The 21,951-nt window shown below is 45.2% G+C and overlaps 1 protein-coding gene across 4 annotated transcripts in view; it reads right to left on the bottom strand.

The window, feature by feature from the left end:
• The window catches only part of CTIF (cap binding complex dependent translation initiation factor), a 180,877-nt gene that overhangs the window by 88,737 nt on the left and 70,189 nt on the right, over positions 1–21,951 (bottom strand). For all 4 annotated transcript variants that reach the window (XM_053408254.1, XM_053408256.1, XM_053408257.1 and 1 more), the window contains one exon: positions 18,165–18,240. In XM_053408254.1, coding sequence (XP_053264229.1) covers positions 18,165–18,240 — 76 coding nt within the window. The remainder of the gene's footprint in view (positions 1–18,164; positions 18,241–21,951) is intronic.

The raw sequence follows: 21,951 nt of genomic DNA, 5'->3' as shown, positions 1-21,951 counted from the left end.
TGGTGTTGTCCGGGTGTATGTGGCAGCAAAGTTGGCATCTGGGTTTATTGCAGGCTCTGGTGCCAGTGTCCGTGTTACGTCTGGTTGTAGTATTATTGTGGGTTAGGAGTTGTTTAAGATTGGGTGGCTGTCTGTAGGCAATGAAAGGTCTTCCTCCCAGAGCTTGAGAAAGAGAACTATCATTGTCCAGGAGAGGTTGTAGATCTCTGATGATGCGTTGTACTGTTTTAACTTGGGAGCTGTATGTGATGACTAGAGGTGTTCTGTTATTTTCTTTTTTGGGTCTGTCTTGCAGCAAGTTCTCTCTGGGTATCTGTCTGGCTCTGTTGATCTGTTGTCTAACTTCATCTGCTGGGTATTTTAGTTCTAAAAAGGTTTGCTGTAGATCTCTTAGGTGAGAGTCTCTGTAGAATTGGAACAGATACGGCTGTAACGTAGTGCCTGGCTATATACAATGGACTGTTTGGTATGTTTGGGATGGTAGCTAGAGGCATGTAGATATGTTTGTCGGTCAGTTGGTTTACGGTATAAGGTGGTGTCTATGCGCCCATCCTGTATTTTTATAGTAGTGTCCAGAAAATGTATTTCTTGCATAGATTGATTCATTGTTAGGTTGATTGTGGGGTGAAAATCATTGAATTTCTGGTGGAAGGTGTCTAGGGTCTGTTGACCATGTGTCCAGATGATAAAAATATCGTCAATGTATCGCAGGTACAAGAGAGGTTTGAGTGGGTAGGAGTTTAGGAAACGTTGTTCTAAATCTGCCATGAAGATGTTGGCATACTGTGGGGCCATGCGGGTGCCCATTGCTGTGCCGCTGATCTGAAGGAACAGGTCATCACCGAATTTGAAGTTGTTGTGGGTAAGGACAAATTGGCAGAGTTTGGTGGCAAAGTCTGCTGTGGTTTTATCTGAAATGGTGTTCCTTACAGCTTGTAAACCATCGTTGTGTGGGATGTTGGTATACAGAGATTCCACATCCATAGTAGCTAGTATAGTATTGTTGGGAAGATTATTTAAAGATTGTATTTTCCTCAGAAAATCTGTGGTGTCACGTACATAGCTGGGAGCACTGATGGCATATGGTTTCAGAACAGAGTCCATATAACCGGAGACACCCACTGTAATAGTGCCAATACCTGAAATGATGGGGCGTCCTGGATTTCCTGGTTTGTGTATTTTAGGTAGAAGATAGAAAGTTCCTGGTCGAGGTTCTGTTGGTGTGTTGGTGAGGATCTGTTCTTGGATGTGTGGCGGTAGCTCCTTAACAATCTTGTTCAGTTCTTTTTTGTATTCTTGTGTGGGGTCTGAGTCCAATTTTATGTAAAAGGCGGTATTGGAAAGTTGTCTGTGAGCCTCCTGAATGTAGTCAGTTTTGTTCATGATGACGACATTTTTTTTAAAGATATTTATTAAAGTTTCCAATTTTTTATACAAACAAAAAACAAAGAGATTAAAAAAAAACATATAGTTCATAAAACATACTTTTCAATAACAAATTTCTCTGACCTCCTCATACCTCCCCTTCTTGTATTCCATTTCAGATTATTTGTTCAGCAAATCCTTAACTTAAAGCATTACAGCTTATAATATCACCTTATTTTCTATCCAAACCCTTTTTTTCATCCATATTCCTTTATATCATTACAGCTAGGAACCACTCAATTTCAATCCAGCATCATTCAGCATTCCTTAATTTTACAATATTTCTGTAAATAGTCCTTAAATTTTTTCCAATCTTCTTCTGCCGACTCTTCTCCCTGGTCACGCATTCTGCTCGTCATTTCTGCCAATCCCATACAGTCAATCAGTTTCATCTGCCATTCTTCCAGAGTGGGTAGATCTTGCGTCTTCCAATACTTTGCGATGAGTATTTATATGAGCCTTATTTGCAGTCTGAGGCCACACAAGCAGGAGCGAGGAACTGGATCTGTATGGCAGATCAGATCTTTGTATTCTCCACGCATGCCACAAAATTTTGACAGGTGGGTGGAGCCTCTCTGCTAGTTATTATAAGCAGAGAAGAATTAGGGACCAGAGAGCAAGTGGTTGCCCTGACTGATCCAAGCATCTTGGCCACATATTATTATTATTATTATTATTATTATTATTATTATTACCCCTGCCCATCTGGCTGGGTTTCCCAGCCATCTGGGCGGCTCCCAACGGAATATTAAAAGCACAATAAAATGTCAAACATTAAAAACTTCCCTAAACAGGGCCGCCTTCAGATGTCTTCTAAAAGTCAGACAGTTGTTTATTTCCTTGACATCTGATGGGCGGGCGCCACTACGAGAAGGCCCTCTGTCTGGTTTCCTGTAACCTCTCAGGGATGGAACCGCCAGAAGGCCCTCGGCGCTGGACCTCAGTGTCCGGGCTGAATAATGGGGGTGGAGACGCTCCTTCAGGTATACAGGACCGAGGCTGTCTAGGGCTTTAATGGTATGCGCCAACACTTTAGATTGTGCTTGGAAACATACTGGGACCCAATGTAGGCCTTCCAGGACCAGTGTTATATGGTCTTGGCGGCCACTCCCAGTCACCCGTCTAGCCGCCGCATTCTGGATTAATTGTAGTTTCTGGGTCACCTTCAAAGGTAGCCCCACGTAGAGCGCATTGCAGTGGTCCAAGTGGGAGATAACCAGAGCATGCACCACTCTGGCGAGATAGTCCTTGCCTTGATTGCCTTGGGATGCTGGACTTCCACAACCTTTGATGGCTGTAGGTTATTTCAGCTTCCCAATGCTTAAAACTGGAGGCCTTGGGAGACTAGAAGCTCCTGCAGCTTCTAATATCTCTGCTACCAACACCATACGTAGAGGAGAATGCAGGAGGCCCAAGAGACCGACTGCTTTGTTTGGTGTAACCAAGAATAATAATTTTTAAAAATCGCACTGGGCCAGTCCAGACATCCACCCCCCGCTATGTCATGTGCCTTTGCGCTATTCTCTTAGGTCTCTAAGGCAGCATGGATAAATCTCACAATGGAAGGAAAAGGGTGTAGGAGAAAGGATCAAGCCGTTGACCCCTTTATTGTTTTTAGGCCAGAAGATAGCTTCCTCCTGGCTTCTGAACTGCCACACTGAGAATATTTTCCAGCCAAGTCGAGCCGCACAGAGTCACTTTCTGATTCCTCCCCTCGCCGTCGCCTCCCAGCCCGGTTTGGCCGAGCCACGGGGAGTCACAGGGTTGAGGCCCATTCACAAATACCTGCCAGATATCACATACTTTCCCGCCCGCAGCCCCAAACACACGCAGGCAGACAGAGCCAGGAAAGGAGCAGATATCTAAGCAAACGAAAAGAAGTTTTGAATGGGTTGGTGGAGAGAAATTGTGGGGGGCGGAAGCAGCGGACTCCCAGACTGGCGCGTCAAGGTTTGAATCTGGGGGGGGGGGGAAGGAACGAGTGTGCAGAAGGAGACACAGGTCTGGGGAAAGAAAAAAAACCCCACCAAACATGAAAATGAAATCAAATAAGTTTCGTATTTGCTGGTAAAGGAATAGCGAGAGGTATTTTTCCAAAAAACACAGGGCAGAATTGTATAACGATGTTTTTAAACCGAGTGTCACGAGGGTCGCCTTGAGCGGCCGACTGGAAAAACCCAAAGTGCCGTGTCGCCTTTTAATTGCTAAACCAAGCATTAAAAAAAAAAAAAAAACCAGCACAGAAAAACGATAATGTGATTGCAAGGAAGGCTGTTCTTCACACACTGATGGGCTTATTTTTGCGCTCGTTTATTCTTTCCAGCTAAGAGGCCCTTGGGCGCACGTTCGACTTGGTCAGCGATCTATTTAGTCTAGACTCGACTGAGGTTAGTTCTGACCCCCCCTTGCCTTCTAGCTGGACATATGGGAGACAGCTGCTGCAACTTAATAATATGGAGAGCCATAACATTAATAGTAGCTGGTGTAGAGTTAGCAGAAAGGTAAAGGTAAAGGTAAAGGGACCTCTGACCATTAGGTCCAGTCGTGACCAACTCTGGGGTTGCAGCGCTCATCTTGCTTTATTGGCCGAGGGAGCCAGTGTACAGCCAGTGTACAGCTTAGTCATGTGGCCGGAATGACTAAGCCACTTCTGGTTTACCTTCCCGCCGGAGTGGTACCTATTTATCTACTTGCACTTTGATGTGCTTTCGAACTGCTAGGTTGGCAGGAGCAGGGACCGAGCAACAGGAGCTCACCCCGTTGCGGGGATTTGAACCGCCGACCTTCTGATCGGCAAGTCCTAGGCTCTGTGGTTTAATGCACAGCGCCACCCGCAGGGTGCCCCCAAATCCAAAACTTGCCTCCACCATCTACTCACCAGCCAGCCCAAGGAAAGGCAGCGAACTCTCTGCCCATCAGCCTAGATACAAACCCCCGGAAAGTCCTGCTAGATTCGGCCAAAGGCGCCATCTAATCCAGCTCTCTGTTCTCATAGTGGTCAGGCAGATGGGAAGCCAGGAAGCAGGACTTGAGCTCAACAGCACAATCCTCACTCACGGTTCCCAGCGAATAGTATTCAGAAGGATACCTAGGAGGTGCCAAGCAGTCACTGTGGCTTGTAACTATTGATAGCCTGATCTTCCATTACCGTATTTTTTGCTCTACAGGACGCACCCGACCATAAGATGCACTTTGTTTTAGAGGGGGAGAACAAGAAAAAAAAATCTCCCCCTCTCTGCGCAGCGCCCCTTCAGCGAAGCGGCAGGAGAAATGGAGCCTCTCCAGCGAAGCAAAGCCAGGAGAGCAAGAAGGATCGGTGTGCACCCACTGCGCTTCAGAGGCTTCGCGTTGCTATCGCTGAAGCCAAGGAGCCTGCATTCGCTCCATAAGACGCACACAAATTTCCCCTTAATTTTTGGAGGGGGAAAAGTGCGTCTTGTAGAGTGAAAAATACAGTAATTTGTTTAATCTTCTTTCAAAGCCATTCAAGTTAGTGACCATAGGAAGCAGCTGTTAGGGACCAAGGGTGCTTTGCTCCCCCCCCTAAAATATTTGAGGGGGCCACCCTCCCCTCCAAGCCGATATGCATTGCCATGTTGTGCGGGTGCCTGATTATCGTATTCCAAAGCAACTACTCTATTCCGAACTTAAAAATGGTAAGTGTAATTCTGGTGGTCAACAAAAGAGGTTTAAAGACTCTCTCAAGGCAAATCTATTTTTTTTTAGTATAAACACCTAAAATTGGGAAACACTTGCCTGCGAGCGCTCCAGTTGGAGAGCAGCCTTTACCAAAGGTGTCATGGGCAAAATAAAATTAAAAAATTGTCCAGTAGCACCTTAGAGACCAACTAAGTTTGTTCTGGGTATAAGCTTTTGTGTGCATGCACACTTCAGAAACTCTGACACTCGAACTCAGGACGCAAGGGAGAAACGTGCTAAGAGGAAGGCACGCTTGGCAAATCCACACCGTGATCAACACCCGTCCGGAAACCAATGACCCCACTGTGGAAGGATGTATGGATCCAGAATTGGCCTCCACGGTCACTTAAGGACTCATTGTTAAAACTGTGTTTATGGAAGACAATCTTACTCGTCTATGAGTGATCACCAAGGAAGAAGTACACTGCATATTGCGATCAATTATGCGGAGAGGGGCTTATCTGCCCACACCTAATATTTTATTCAAGTTGACACCCGTGTTGGTGACCAGCACTATGTCCTGCAGGAACAATTTTCATAGTTCAACCACGCATTGCATTTCAGCTGAATTTTCCCATTTATGTTTGGCAGGAAGATTCTGCCATACCGTAAGAGTTTGTGATTTTTTTGTATTTAACAAATTTATGCTGCAGAATTTATATTCTGCCGCCCCCACTGGCCACAAAGTTTTTGTGTACCCTTCCATCATTAAATGGCCCCAAGTTTTAGCATCTAATCTCCTCCCTAGTCATAAGGCTTAGGGCATGCATAATCATTGAAGCAAATGCACCATTTAAGTGTTATATGACAATTGCACCCGGATGCGTGACTATTTCCCTTGATCTGGACAGTATACTTCTGCTGGTGCAGCCTAGAATAACATTCACTTTTTTTGCTGCTGCATCACATTGCTGACTCAAGTTAAGCTTGTGGTCCGCTAAGACCTCTAGATCCTTTTCACACGCATTACTGGCAATCCAGGTGCCGGCCCCATCTTATATTTGTGCAGCTGGTTCTTCCTGACTAAGTGCAGAACCTGACATTTGCTCTCTCTGGCCTGAAGCGAGATGAACGCCGCACCCCATAGTTGCCTTTGACTGGACTTAACCATCCAGGGGTCCTTTACCTTTACCTACTGAAATTCATTTTGTTAGTTTGGGCCCAATTTTCCAATCTGTTAAGGTCATTATGAATCCAAATTCTGTCTCCTGCACCATTAGGTTTCATCCTTCCCAATGGCACAAACCTAAATTCCTCATATGCCCTTGACACGCCTGAAAAATGCTGTCAATCTGGAGGTGACCTTAGCAACCAAGGAAGTGTCTGAAGTGGTCCTTTCTTATACATTTCCGAGCACAGTTCAAAGTGTTGGTGCTGACCTTTAAAGCCCTAAACGGCCTCAGTCCAGTATACCTGAAGGAGCGTCTCCACCCCCATCGTTCTGCCTGGACACTGAGGTCCAGCTCCGAGGGCCTTCTGGCGGTTCCCTCATTGCAAGAAGCCAAGTTACAGGGAACCAGGCAGAGGGCCTTCTTGGTAGTGGCACCCGCCCTGTGGAACGCCCTCCCATCAGACGTCAAAGAGAAAAACAACTACCAGACTTTTAGAAGACATCTGAAGGCAGCCCTGTTTAGGGAAGCTTTTAATGTTTAATAGGTTGTTGTATTTTAATATTCTGTTGGTAGCCGCCCAGAGTGGCTGGGGAAACCCAGCCAGATGGGTGGGGTATAAATAATAATAATAATAATAATAATAATAATAATACAATAATAATAATAATAATTAGACAGCAAAAAGCTCCTTGCCCCCAACTGCAGTGAATTAAGCCCATTTTAAAATGCAGGCCATGTGAAACAACACACACAGGAGAGCAACTTGCTCAAACCAGCTTACTTGCAAGAATACAGAATTAGCACGTTTACATGGGCCCTGCCCCATATCTCTGGCTCACTACCAACAAACATCTTGCGTCTCCTGGTTTGAACAAGGCACGTGGAGCCCCACACGCCACGTTTTTTCTTAGATGTCTGGCGTTTGTTAAAATTGGGCCTTAGTTCAACACACTTGAGAGAGAACACAAGATCCCAGACTGGAAGGGAGCGTTTGACAATGGCTCCTAAGTGATTACCTGCCTGCTGCAGACAGGAAGCCAGCATTTTAAGAACTTCTGGTCTCCTATATTGTATTGGTTGCTATTTTCATAACATCAGAGGAAATGCTTAAAGGGGGGATGGGAAGGGGGGGCGCGTGTGTGGAAAAAAACAACAGAGAGGATTCAGTGAGTTACGAACCCATTTTTAGTCTCAACAGGAAACATTAACTGGTTAAGTACCAAACAAAGGATGAAACATTAGCGTAGACTTAGCAAGCAGTCCGAAGTTTAATACGCTAATATTAGGCACCGCCAAAGAGGGAGAACGACTTTGATCGTAGCTTTAAAAAACAAAAAAAAGTTTCCCCAAACTTTTTCTACTAAAGGCAGATCTAAAGCAAATTTAGAGGGTCCTGATCAGGCATAACGACTGTGTCGAAATGTAAGGAAGTTAAAAATAATTTTGATATAATTTCAATTTTGTGCTGGTGGCAGAACAGGGGACACGAAAATATGTGTGCATTTATGCATGTACTTACTACCTTTATTACAGTGTTTTTGGTTGCGAAATCAATCCAGGTTAATTTAAATCCCTTTCCTAAGTCAGAGCTGGGGGGTGGGGCTAGCCAGGTTTTCTTTTACCCCGGGGTGAAGTCTCCAGAGGGGGGCCATTGAGGTTTCCAGCCTGTGTGTGTGTGTGTATACTGTACACAAATGCATATGGTTTGTATGTGTGTGTGTGTGTGCGCGCGAGCGTGCCAAACTGGGTCTTTGACCCAGGTGAAATAAAGCCTAGTTTCGCCCCTGCCTAAGCTACATTCACATGAGGCAAATGGTTTATGAACCCAAGTACAGTCATACCTCAGGCTACAGACGCTTCAGGTTGCGTTTTTTTCGGGTTACACACCGCCAAAACCCAGAAGCACTGGAATGGGTTACTTCCGGGTTTCGGCGGTCACATATGCGCAGAAGACCAAATCGTGCTTTGCGTATAAGCGCCGAATCGCAACCCGCACGTGCGCAGACGTGCAGTTGGGTTGCGAACGTGCATCCCGCACGGATCACGTTCGCAACCCGAGTGTCCACTGTACGGAGAGCCAAACTCTGTCAGAATATTTGTTTGAGGCACCTCAAATTGGATGCAAACCAATGTTAAGAGCCTAAGACAGGACAAAGCCATTTTAAGACCATCCATGTTGGCGACCATCACTATCTCTTCAGTGAGGAAATTCCACACTCTTAATGAGGTAAACGAAGTCCTCCCCCACCCACCCACCCGCCTGTCCTGAATCTTTCAACATTCGGCTTTATTAGATGTTCCCAAGTTCTAGTGTTAAGGGAGAGAAAAACTTTCTGTGTTTGTGTGCAGAGAGCAGCTAAGTCAGTGGTTCTCAAAGCGTGTGGCAGGAGAGGCAGGAAGATTCAAGCCAATCAAAGAAACATTTAAACATTTCAGTACACAACCAGAAAGAGTATTCACACCTGTCTTCAAGAGCATTGGCCGTTCTTCTACAGTTCTCCACAACTTATCATCGTGGATTTTCAACTTTGACAAATATGCAAGATCAGAGAAGAAGAAAAAGGCTTATTTGTGTTGATGAGATAAGAGGGTTTCTTTGTTTTTTGTTCTCAGATCCAATATAAATGAGATTATCTGGCAAAAGCAAGCTCACCCCTCTCATTGAATGTGTACTTAAACTACATATGTAAGAGGTTCGTTTATAATTTTATTTTGGGAATGATTCATGTTCTCATGTAGCTGGATTGTTGTATACTTTCTGGATGCCCTGTGATCATACAATAAAGTGGAACAATTAATCAAGCACCACTAGGAGTTGTTTCTTTTTTGTTTTCCAGCATATTTCTATTCAATAAGAAATTTGGAGTGGTGCAAGCAAAGGTCCAGAGCCGAGGGCCTTCTGGCAGTTCCCTCACTGCAAGAAGTGAGGTTACAGGGAACCAGGCAGAGGGCCTTCTCGGTAGTGGCACCTGCCCTGTGGAACGCCCTCCCATCAGATGTCAAGGAAATAAACAACTATCTGACTTTCAGAAGACATCTGAAGGCAGCCGTGTTTAGGGAAATTTTTAATATTTGATGTTTTGTTGCTTTTTTATATATTCTGTTGGGAGCCGCCCAGAGTGGCTGGGAAAACCCAGCTAGATGTGCAGGGTATAAATAATTATGTTGTTGTTGCTGTTAAATAACAACAACAACAACAACAACAACAATTTGTAGCCCTCCAGTTATTGCTGAATTGCAATGTTCATCGTTCTTGACCACTGGCTATGCTAGGTGATGTTTGTGAGTGATGGAATAATATCAGATCAGATCACAGCCCTGCAGCCCTAAAGATTCACTGTCTCTGCAGCCTAGAGTCAGTCAGTCAGTCAGTCTGTCTGTCTCTCTCTGGAATCTAACTTTCCTGATACAGTCACACCTCGGGTTACAGATGCTTCAGGAACGGGTTACTTCCGGGTTTCAGTGCTCGTGCATGCACAGAAGCGCTAAATCGCGCTTTGTGCATGTGCAGAAGCGCCAAATCGCAACCCACGCGTGCACAGACGCGGTGCTGCGCGTTGCGAATGTGCCTCCCGCACGGATCACGTTCGCAACCCAAGCGTTCACTGTATAAGCAATTCACCCAGTCCTAGCTGGAAGCAATATGGTCCAAGCACAGTGGCCAGCCATTTCTCTACATTTCTCTAGAAAGCTTGCCAGAAGGCAGGACAGGCAACGGGAGGAGGAGCAGCCAGCTGCAAAGCTCTCTCCCTCTCACACATACACAAGGATGACAAACGGTGTGAATGCATGCAGGGAAACCCCTTTCCCTTTCCCGAGAGCCAGGATCACAGCAGGGCACTCGTGCCAGGCTGGGTCCTGCCTCCGCAGAGCAAGGCTCCTTTCGCTTGGGTAAGCCTGAGGTCAGCCACGACGACTTTGGCGGGAAGAGCGTGCGGCCTGACCCTTGTTCAGGATGTTGTATAGAAAGGCTGCTACTAACACATGCTATATTTCACTATTTGGGAAAAGCGACACCAGCAACTTCCTCTCCAGAGAGCTCTGTTTAGCTTTGCGGGGGGAGAACTTCTCTGCCAGCGTCCAGCTGCCAGCTCACCTTCCATTGGAAAAACCACATCACCCTCTGCTGCAGCATCTGGGAGGTGCACCCTTCAAAAAAAAAAATAACTTTCTCGGAGGGTACATTGCAAGGTGAATTTATGCTTTTGTGGGAAGGGAATAATCAGCGCCTGATTTAATAATAATAATGATAATAATAATAAATAATTTTTATTTATACCCCGCCCTCCCCAGCCAGTGCCGGGCTCAGGGCGGCTAACACCAGTAAAATTACAGTAAAAACATAATAGGGGGAAAAACCCCAATTTAAAATACAGCCTCATTTTAAAAGTAGCCCATTAAACAAAACCATAAGGGCAAGGAAACATAAGGGTCAGACTGAGTCCAAACCAAAGGCCAGGCGGAACAGCTCTGTCTTGCAGGCCCTGCAGAAAGATGTCAAGTCCTGCAGGGCCCTAGTCTCTTGTGACAGAGCGTTCCACCAAGTCGGGGCCAGTACTGAAAAGGCCCTGGCCCTATTTGAGACCAATCTAACCACCTCGCGACCTGGGACCTCCAAAATGTTGTCATTTGTGGACCTTAAGGTCCTCCGCAGGGCATACCAGGAGAGGCGGTCCTGTAGGTACATGGCTCCTAGGCCGCATAGGGCTTTACGTATAAGCTAAACAAGCTATAGCTTAGGGCCCCACTCTCTTGGGACACCCCCCCCCCCAAATTTCACTATTAATATACTTCTTCTTAATTGTATTTCAGTTCAACAATTACTTTGATAAAATACATATTTTGTTACGTTCAAATGGCTTTAGCTACCTATTGGGTCCATAAATTACCATCTAGCATATATTCAAAAAAACCAGCGACAATTTGTTGTTGACAAAGGACAGCTGGACATATAAAGGGCCCCATTACCTTCAGTAGCTTAGGGCCTCATCAGACCTAAATCTGGCCCTGGGAATAATAACTCAGTCAGATAGGTGGGTAATAATAATAATAATAATAATAATAATAATAATAATAATAATAATAATAATTGGAAACACACTGAAACTTGACCAAGCCCTGTCAAATCAGTTCACTAGGGTTTGTTTCTCTCTCTCTCTCTCTCTCTCTCTCTCTCTCTCTCTCTCTCTCTCACACACACACACACACACACACACACACACTCATCAGTGCCATTCCACACATTATCCTTTAAACACCATTTTTTTAAAAAAAGGCCCATGAAGTGATGCTGCTTTGAAGTCCATGTTGAAAGCGCTGCTTAATGAAGTATTCTGCAAATGGCGCAACCTAAAAACTGCATTTATTATTTGCTTGAAAGGATTCTGAAGAGACGACCTGTTGCACCCTCCCCATTTGAAAAAAAGAAATAAATGCATTCTTGTAATCTTTGCATACAATTCCAAGCACACTCATATTTTTTGTCATACCGCACATTCTGTAGAACGGAATGCACCCAGGACATTACAGTGGCAGGAAAAGTCAGAGGGTGTGTATCTGCTGCCGCCTCCTGGTTCCCAATAAGAAATGCAGCCAGCTCAGGGTTTCACAAATTCTGGGCATTCATTGACTCCTTTGACAGGCTTATAAAATTATTATCAACCCCAGCTCAGGTTCGTAGGAATGTAAAGAAAGCAAATTCAAGAAATATCAATATAAAATCAACACGGATTACTCAATCGCTGTTATTAGACGCCATAAAAGGCAAGAAAAGAATTTTGCAGTCTGTCTGTCTGAGAATATTGTGTTGTGGAATCGTTTTATAAAATACACTGCCCTTTATTTCTGAGGCTCAGAGTTCCTAAATACATATTTTGTACCTCCTAAACTTCATTTCCTCTACAGGCCATTTTGAACCTCCTTTTAACCCCCCCCCCCACTTCTACTGACCCCAGTGAGTCAACATTTGACCGTTTTGGGAAATGCTGCCTTACTCTAACAGTCTTGGATGGAACTGCGTATTTATCAAAATAACTGCAGGGGTGCCTGAAACAAAGAGGGACTAGAGGACATACGCTTAACCCATCTGGTGTAACCTCTTCCCTTGAAAGATACCCCCTATGATCTGGAAATTTGCACTGAACCTCAGAATAATGGCGGCAAGAGCTGCAGCTAAGCGCACACGCTTTGAATGGAGTAAAAAAGGTAAAGGACCCCTGACGGTTAAGTCCAGTCGTGAACGACTCTGGGGTTGCAGCACGCATCTCGCTTTACAGGCCGAGGGAGCTGGCGTTTGTCTGCAGACAGTTTTTCCGGGTCATGTGGCCTGCATGACTAAGCCGCTTCTGGAGCAACAGAACACCGAAACCAGAGCAGCACACAGAAACGCCATTTACCTTCCCACCACAGCGGTACCTATTTATCTACTTGCACTGGTGTGCTTTCGAATTGTTAGGTAGGCAGGAGCTGGGACAGAGAAATGGGAGCTCACCCCGTCGCGGGGATTCGAACCGCTGACCTTTTGATCGTCAAGCCCAAGAGGCTCAGTGGTTTAAACCACAGTGCCACTGAATGAAGTGCGTTTAGATGCCACACTGCGCAGAACAGCCTTTTCCAACCAGTCGACCTCCAGCTCCCCGGGCAGCATTGCAAAGGATGATGGGAGTTGTAGTCCAACAACATCTCCCCCCCCCATTCTTTTGAATGCTTTTTTGGTTGAAAACTTTGTAACATAAATGTACAATAGATGTTATAGGCAAAATAAGAAATAAACAACAAACAATTATTCATTCTTTAACTAATACTTGCTTTGTACATCCATTTGTGATTAAATCTGACAAGACCTCCGATCCTCCCCTTGCATTCCCGGTTTAAATTCCTTAAATATGCGCTTAAACTTTACTTTCTCCATGTTATTTAACTTACTATAAATTTTATTTTATAAAATGATCCTATTTACACGCCAAAGCTTAATCAATACCTGCCAATGGATTGATTTTTTTGAAAATATTCTTTTACATAAAGGTAAAAGTAAAGGTAAAGGGACCCCTGACCATTAGGTCCAGTCATGGCCGACTTTGGGATTGCAGCGCTCATCTCCCTTTATTGGCCGAGGGAGCCGGCGTACAGCTTCCGGGTCCTGTGACCAGCATGACTAAGCCGCTTCTGGCGAACCAGAGCAGCATATGGAAACGCCGTTTACCTTCCCGCCGGAGCGGTACCTATTTATCTACTTGCACTTTGACATGCTTTCGAACTGCTAGGTTGGCAGGAGCAGGGACTGAGCAACGGGAGCTCACCCTGTCGCGGGGATTCAAACCGCCAACCTTCTGATCGGCAAGTCCTAGACTCTGTGGTTTAACTCACAGCACCACCCGCGTCTCATACATAGTCTTTTACATAGACTCTGTATATATCCCACTCTCTGATAATTGCAAAAGGCTGGAAGGGAGAGGATATCCCATCTAAGTCAGACTGACAAAATAAAATAAGAGAGTACGCTGAACTGGCGAGATTATCAGCAAGGCTAAGGAGCATTACAGTGAAAAATTTATCAGAGAGTGGGATATATACAGGGTAGCCCAACAACATCTGGAGGAACAGCAAGTTGGAAAAGGCACGTGGAGACAAAACTGAGCAAGATGCCAACACTATTAAGATCACACTTTTGGTGTCAAACCACGTCATTTCCCTTGTAGGATGAGAAAGGAGGTATGACTTAACCTCTCCACAGGCAACCAAGTCATAGAAGAATAGAGTTTGGAGGAACCCTGAAAATCATCTAGATCAGCCTTTCTCAACCTGTGGGTCCCCAGATGTTGTTGGACTACAACTCCCATCACCCCTAGCTAGCAAGGCCAGAGCTCAGGGATGATGGGAGTTGTAGTCCAACAACGTCTGGGGACCCACAGGTTGAGAACCGCTGGTCTAGATCATGGGTAGGCAAACTAAGGCCCAGGGGCCGGATCCAGCCCAATCGCCTTCTCAATCTGGCCTGCGGACGGTCTGGGAATCAGTGTGTTTTTACATGAGTAGAATGTGTGCTTTTATTTAAAATGCATCTCTGGGTTATTTGTGGGACATAGGAACTCGTTCACCCCCCCACCCCAATATAGTCCGGCCCACCACATGGTCTGAGGGACAGTGGACCAGTCCCCTGCTGAAAAAGTTTGCTGACCCCTGATCTAGTCCAACCCCCCTGCAATGCAGGAATATGCCCCTGTCCCAACCTTGGTGTCATCGGCACCATGCTCTAACCAATTGAGCTAACCAGCTGAAAAGTCTATGGTGTCTTTCACTAGCTCCTTTGGAAGGAAGGAGGGATATAAGTTGAATAAATAATAATAAAATGCAATGAAACAAAAGGGAGTCTGGCACTTCAGCACTTCAGGTTTTCAGTCAGATGACTCTGCTACAGGAGGGTGTCCTTCCACCAATGGCCGCCAGATGGCACAACATCCGCTCCAAAACTGACCGTTCAACTTAAGAGAACGGCAGTGCAAAATACGTTCTGAGTATAGGCCTCAAGTATGTTCAGCAGTCATTCCTGCTCCTCAGGGAACTTTGAAAACTGTACTTCCGTCAGAGAGTGCAGAGGTCTCTGTACCAAGAAGTCACAGCGGTTCCCAACTACAATTCCCAGGATCCTTTGAGGGGCGTTGCGGCAGGAAAACTGGCATAAAGGCAAGGTTAAGGCTGCAGCGTAAATATGATCTTGGAGTGTGTGTGTGTGTATAAATATATAGATGTACATATATATATACATATATACATACATATATATATATATATACATATGTATGTATGTATGTATGTATGTAAAGGTAAAGGGCCCCTGGACGGTTAAGTCCAGTCAAAGGCGACTATGGGGTTGCGGCGTTGATCTTGCTTTTCAGGCCAAGGGAGCCAGCATTTGCCCACAGACAGCTTTCCGGGTCATGTGGCCGCATGGCTAAACCGCTTCTGGCGCAATGGAACACCGTGACGGAAACCAGAGTGCATGGAAGCACTGTTTACCTTCCCACTGCAGCAGTACCTATTTATCTACTTGCACTGGTATGCTTTCAAACTGCTAGGTTGGCAGGAGCTGGGACAGAGCAACGGGAGCTCACCCCGTTGCGGGGATTCGAACCGCCAACCTTCTGATTGGCAAGCCCAAGAGGCTCAGTGGTTTAGACCACAGTGCCACCTTCGTCCCATGACAACAGGGGTTGCCAACATTTCTGGGGTGCTGTGAGCATTTGCAAACTGGGAGAAAAAACTGTACTTGGCACTACACACACCCTCCAATCCAGCCCACACCACAATCTGGCCTATTCTCTGCAACTGAATACTTTTTTTCTGAATGTCAATATTTTTTAGAGGTGGGCTGTTTTTGGCACCAGATGTTTCCCAGGGCGCAAGTGGAGCTGCAGGCATTGTGCTTTCTTTCGAAGGAGTGCTTGCCCCCCATTTACCCATCCTATTCAAAGCTTCTGATCTCTGCGGGGCGATGGATACCAAGGAATGAATTCAAGGCACTAAATGAACATCGCCCCCACTGACGCACATTCTACCTCACCCGCGACTGTGTAGATGCGCGGGAAATACCGTATTTTTCGCTCTATAGGACGCACTTCCCCCTCCAAAAATGAAGGGGAAATGTGTGTGCGTCCTATGGAGCAAATGCAGGCTTTCGCTGAAGCCTGGAGACCAAGAGGGGTCGGTGCGCACTGACCCCTCTCGCTCTCCAGGCTTCAGGCAGCTATCCGCAAGCCTTCTGAGCGCAGCGGGAGTTCCCACCGGGCTCCGAAGGCTTGCGGATAGCAGGATGCAGCCTGAAGCCCAGGGAGCGCAGCGCCAACTCCTGCTGCGCTCCCCGGGCTTCAGGATTCAGGCAGCTATCCGCAAGCCTCCGAAGGCTTGCGGATAGCAGCCTGTTCTGGGAGCTGGGGTCGGGGGAAGCTCAGGCTTCCCCCGTCCCCAGCCCCGCAAGCTCTGGGAGCGGCGACGAGGTTGTGCGCAATCTTGCCGCCACTCCTGGGCTTGTTCTGGGGGCTGGGGTTGGGGAAATAATTCCCCCCTTTATTTCCCCCCCTAAAAACTAGGTGCGCCCTATGGTCCGGTGCGCCCTATGGAGCGAAAAATACAGTAATCAAGCAATTCAATTTGTACCTGGAAATGGCGGGAAGGAGCTGGAAAGTCCTTGTGGCTGCAAGGGGATTCTTCCTGGAGCCTGAAGAAGTCAGTGAGGGCAGAGGAAGCCCCCAAAGAGACCATAGGCACGGGGGGCTGTGTTTACACTGCTCAGCCTCCCCAAGTAGCAGCCAATTTGTGGGGCAGCACAGCAGCAGCCACAGTTTTCCCACACGTCCTCCAGTCTCCTGCCAGCCCCAGTGCTTCAATTCTTGTTGTGGATATTTTTGGGCACGGTAGTTTTGGCATGGATTGAAGAGAAAGCGGCAGAGGGGGTGCGTTTAAAGAGTGCTCCCCACTTTACGCGATTTGTACTTATAATGAAAATACAAAAATCAGAACTCCTATTAGAATAAATAAGTTCCGTTATAAGTACTGAAATACTAAATAAGATGGATAACAATGTGAAAGAGAAAAAGAAGTAGAAAGTTGGTTTAAAAGTGTGTGAAAGAAAATAATAGAAGTGGAAAGAAATTGCAATTGAGTAGATTGGAAGTCTAACACAAGGGTGGGGTGAGGGGTGAGGGGTGGTGGTGGGAAAAGGAGATATGTGTGGGATTGAGTGTGGGTATATATATGAATATTTTGAATATTTTTAAGGATTGTGTGAAATGCATGTTTGTCTGTATATTCGTAATATTTAATGTTGAATTATTTTAATAAAAGAAAAATTAAAAAAAGAAAAGAAAAAACAAAAAAATACTGAAAACTCTGCGAAGAAACTGCGGCCTCGACACGATTCATTGACAACCGACACCACAGCGCCGAGAAGCAGATACTGTACATAATCTGACATCCATGTATTCAGAATATCCAGCTGTGCTGGCCGGCTGTACCTGCCAAGTTCTGACTGCACCACAGCAAAGAAGTACAAAGATAACAGTTGCCCCAAAACCTCGATATTGTGGAGACTGTTCCTAACAGATGCGCTTAAGAAAACATGCCAGGAGCCTTTCAGTCACGTAACAGGAAAGGGGAATCTCCTTGTACATGGGCTCAGAGGGCAAATTCTTAAAAATATATGTAAATAAGAATACTTTTAATCAGTGCTTTTTTCCGGGGGGATGCAGGGGTACGCATACCCCTAAGCATTTTGTGAATCTAAGTTTGGCCTCATTGAGGGGCAGTATTTCAATATGAGTAGGAAAACGAGAGTACCTCTAAACATTTTTTTAAAGAAAAAAGCGCTGCTTTTAATAATATATCATGCCCACACCCCTGTGGAAAATAGACAGGATATATTTATACAAATCACTTTTTAAAAAAAACCACAATTTTTACTAAAAAGCAATTACCTCCTTATAATTTTATTTACACTCACCAATGACTCTCAGTCCTCACTTCTGTGTGAAAAATGACCCTGTGCTCCTCTGAGTCCACAACTCAAGGGTAGTAAGAATATTTATACCCTTTATAACTGATTTCATCCCTGGCCTAAAACGTTAGCCCAGTGATGTGTTTGATGCAACTCTTTACACTGATGTACATGGGCTTCATTCTGCAAATACCAAATGTGATGTGTATTCTTACATCAAACTCAAAAATCCATAAATGCAATTTAGACAATGGGGGGGGGGAAGCCCTTTATAGAGCATAATGCTCCAACGACAGCAAGGAATGGTTCTTGGCCTGAATGGCCAGAGACTGAGCATATTTGAGACACAGTTGGGAACTTGGGGCTGAACGGCTCTCCTATTTGGGTGTCAACAAGCAGACAGAACAAGTTGTACAAAGGAGATCTGGGAAAAGACTCACCTGCCAGGCTGGGAGAACCTTCCCTATGTCGTTGAGGTTGATTCCATCTCCGTCCTCGCTCTTCCCTTTTCCGATCCTGAGTCAGGGACAGACAAAGGTGAGAATGAACACCATGCGCGAAAATGTGTTCACGCACAGGCTGGCGGCTCATGGCTTACAAAGGAGTGACAAACAACACAAAACAAAACTCCGGCAGGTGTTTCTCCCCACATGGCAAATGCCGAAAGATCTTTCTTCTCCTCCACGCCCCTCCCCGGTTCCAATTTTCATTTCCATTTCTTTACGATCCACCTTACATGAAAACTCTCCTCTTCCACCAGGCCTGTGGCTGATCCAATACCCTTTTAAATGTGAGGTGGGGGATTGTTCATTTGTGTTCTTAGTTTTATTATGCGTTCTGTGATTTTTATATTGTCTTTCTATGAAGGGCCAGATTTAGGTTTGATGAGGCCCTAAACTACTGAAGGTAATGGGGCCCTTTATATGTCCAGCTGACCTTTGTCAACAACAAATTGTCGCTGTTTTTTTGTGTTGAATATATGCTAGATGATAATTTATGGACCTAATAGATATCTTAAGCCATTTGCACATGCAGAATGTAGGCACCCTATATATAGAAATGAGCAAACCAGTGATTATTTTAGGTAGCAGGCGGGACCCAATACTTACATCATAAGAACCTACACAACACAAAACACTGTTGCTGTATGTAGGTTTTATTTTATTAGTTTTTATCTTATATTTTGGAAATGTACATCCAGGTTTTTTTCCTTTAAATTTTTTTGGGGGCCCCAAGAGGGCGGGGCCCTAAGCTATAGCTTGTATAGCTTTTACATAATCCCAGCACTGTTTCTATGATGCGAACCACCCCCCTGAGATCTATGGACAAAGGGCATTATACAGATTTAATAAATTAAATAAATAAACAAACTTTGCTTTCAGTGGCTGAGGTGCGTACCAATGTCGCATTGTGACACGATAACACATTCCCAAAAGAAATCATAGCAGCTGAAGAGAATAGTAATAAGCTCATTGCAGGTCTGTGGTCGAACACAGAGGCAGTTGCAGTTTGAGTTAAGAGTGCTGGACTAGGACCCGGGAGACAGCGGTTCAAATCCCCAAGGCAGCCACCAAGCTGACTGGGGTGACCTTGGGCTGGTTTACTGCCTCTCAGCCTTACATATCTCACAGATACAGATAGGTAGCCGTATTGGTCTGCCATAGTCAAAACAAAATTTTTTTTCCCCTTCCAGTAGCACCTTAAAGACCAACTAAGTTAGTTCTTGGTATGAGCTTTCGTGTGCATGCACACTTCTTCAGATACACTGAAACAGAAGTTGCCAGATCCTTCTATATAGTGAGAAGGTGGGGAGGGGTATTATTCAGAAGGGTGGTGGGAATGGGTGATTGGCAGATAGCTGTGATGAGCCTGTTGACGACTCTTAACGACTGCAATAGGTCTTACAGGAAAAAGCAAGGGGTGAGAAGGTGAAAAATGGCTTTGTCATGTATAATGAGATAAGAATCCAATGTCTTTGTTCAGACCAGGTCTCTCCATGGTTTTAAGTTTGGTAATGAGTTGCAATTCAGCAGCTTCTCTTTCCAGTCTATTTCTGAAATTCCTTTGTAGTAAAACAGCTACTTTGAGATCTTGTATAGAATATCTCACAGAGGTAGGAGAGGAGGAACCATTTATACGATTCCTGAGCTCCTGGGCGAAAAAGGTTGGGGTATGAGTGAAATAAATAACATAGCAGGAAGGGGAGCTTATGGCACGCAGAGGGACACCTGTCTGTGCCTCCATTCAACGCACAGAGCCCAGCAAAGGTACGCAGAGAAGGGCCTTTTTGGCTACTTTCCCTGTAAACAGCAGTGACAAAAAAATTCCAGGTGAAGTGCAGAAGTACCAGCATTGAGAAGCGTGTACACTTTGGGCACATTTAAAGGTTCATCTGACCACTTCATTACATTTTTTTTAAATAAGAAAAAATCTCAGCAAGTTTTGGGAGGAGAAGTTAAAAGTTAAATGAACTCCTGCAGTTGGATTTTGTATGGAAGTGACTAATAACTTAATGTTGCCTTTCTCCTATTGTAACTTAAAGAGTTACAGGATTGTATTCAACCTTGCTTTACTATTTGCATTGATGTACAGTGGCACCTCAGTTTAAGAACAGCCCTGTTTAGGAACTACAGTGGTACCTCAGGTTAAGAACTTAATTCATTCCAAGGCCCGTTCTTAACCTGAAACTGTTCTTAACCTGAAGCACCACTTTAGCTAATGAGGCCTCCTGCTGCTGCCGCCGCCGCGCCATTTCTGCTCTCATCCTGAAGCACAGTTCTTAACCTGAGGTACTATTTTTGGGTTAGTGGAGTCTGTAACCTGAAGCATATGTAACCCGAGGTACCACTGTATTCAGTTTACGAACTCCACAGAACCGGAAGTAGTGTCCCAGTTTGCAGACTTTACCTCAGTCTAAGAACGGAAGCCGAATGGTGGAAGGGCACTAGCGGCAGGAAGCCTCATTAGGGAAAGCACACCTCGGTTTAAGAACAGTTTCGGTTTAAGAACGGACTTCTATAACGGATTAAGTTCGTAAACCAAGGTATCACTGTACATCACTCTGGGGCCTTGTAAGCAAGCAAATAAACAAGATCTACACTGCAAGCTTACACAACTTCCCCTGAAATTATCCTGGAAACTATTTGGCCAGGTGATGCAGTTTCTCTATTAAAGATACTTCCTTCCCAACCAAACTACATTTCCCAGGGTTCATTGTGGAACTGGGGAGGGGAGAGACTTTTTAGCAAGTCCCTTTAAATCTGGAATGTAGAGATGCCCATGGAAACATGTGTACCTATTTGTAGCCTGTACAAAAGGTCAGGAAGGCTTACTGCAATCTCTTTAAACAGCAAGAGTGCAACAAAAATACGACTGCTAGGAGTTTCAATGCCACATGGACCGCATATTTGCAGAAAAGTAAGCTCTACTGTTATTCATCATTAAACAACGGGCAATGTGGATTTCTATGGAACTCATGGCGATGATATAACACAAACCAGAAAAACCTAAACCTTTTCCCCGGGTTGCATGCTTCCGTTTCCTTCAGAACAAAAGCAGAAACTGGATTCAATGGCGTTTCCTCTCTGGATTAACACTTGTTGACCCAATGTCTTTGATGTGAAAGGATTCTAAAAACCCACCCCAGGAGGAGACTTTGAAGCAACCGCCTGCTTAAGCTGTTGTACCTTAAAGTTTCAGTAGCACAAAAGGATTCTATATTCTATACGAAAGGCTGCGTGAATACCACAATTCTGCAGAAGGACACGACAAAGCACAAGGTTGTTGTACTGGGTGCGGAATTTAGGTGCTTGAAAAGCTCACACCTTCCATTTCAATAGGATTTTCTAAACAGGTCTCTAGCTTCCTAGCTGCCTGGAAATGTGTTGGAACAAATTGCACAGGGCAGCCTTGGGCAGCTCAACATTGTCCACTCCTCGCTTTTCCCTCTATGAAGTGGGATGTGGTATTTGTCTTGACCAAATGTCTTTCATGCTGCTTCTTTTTTCTTAAAACAAAAGGTACGTAATAATTTACACTCTGCTAATGTTATCATCAGGGACGCGGGTGGCGCTGTGGGTTAAACCACAGAGCCTAGGGCTTGCCGATCAGAAGGTCGGCGGTTCAAATCCCCGCAATGGGGTGAGTTCCCGTAGCTCAGTCCCTGCTCCTGCCAACCTAGCAGTTCGAAAGCACGTCAAAGTGCAAGTAGATAAATAGGTACCACAC

This window comes from Podarcis raffonei, chromosome 11, assembly GCF_027172205.1.
Source record: "Podarcis raffonei isolate rPodRaf1 chromosome 11, rPodRaf1.pri, whole genome shotgun sequence".
NCBI lineage: Eukaryota > Metazoa > Chordata > Lepidosauria > Squamata > Lacertidae > Podarcis > Podarcis raffonei.
This window is presented reverse-complemented; position numbering and strand designations above follow the sequence as displayed.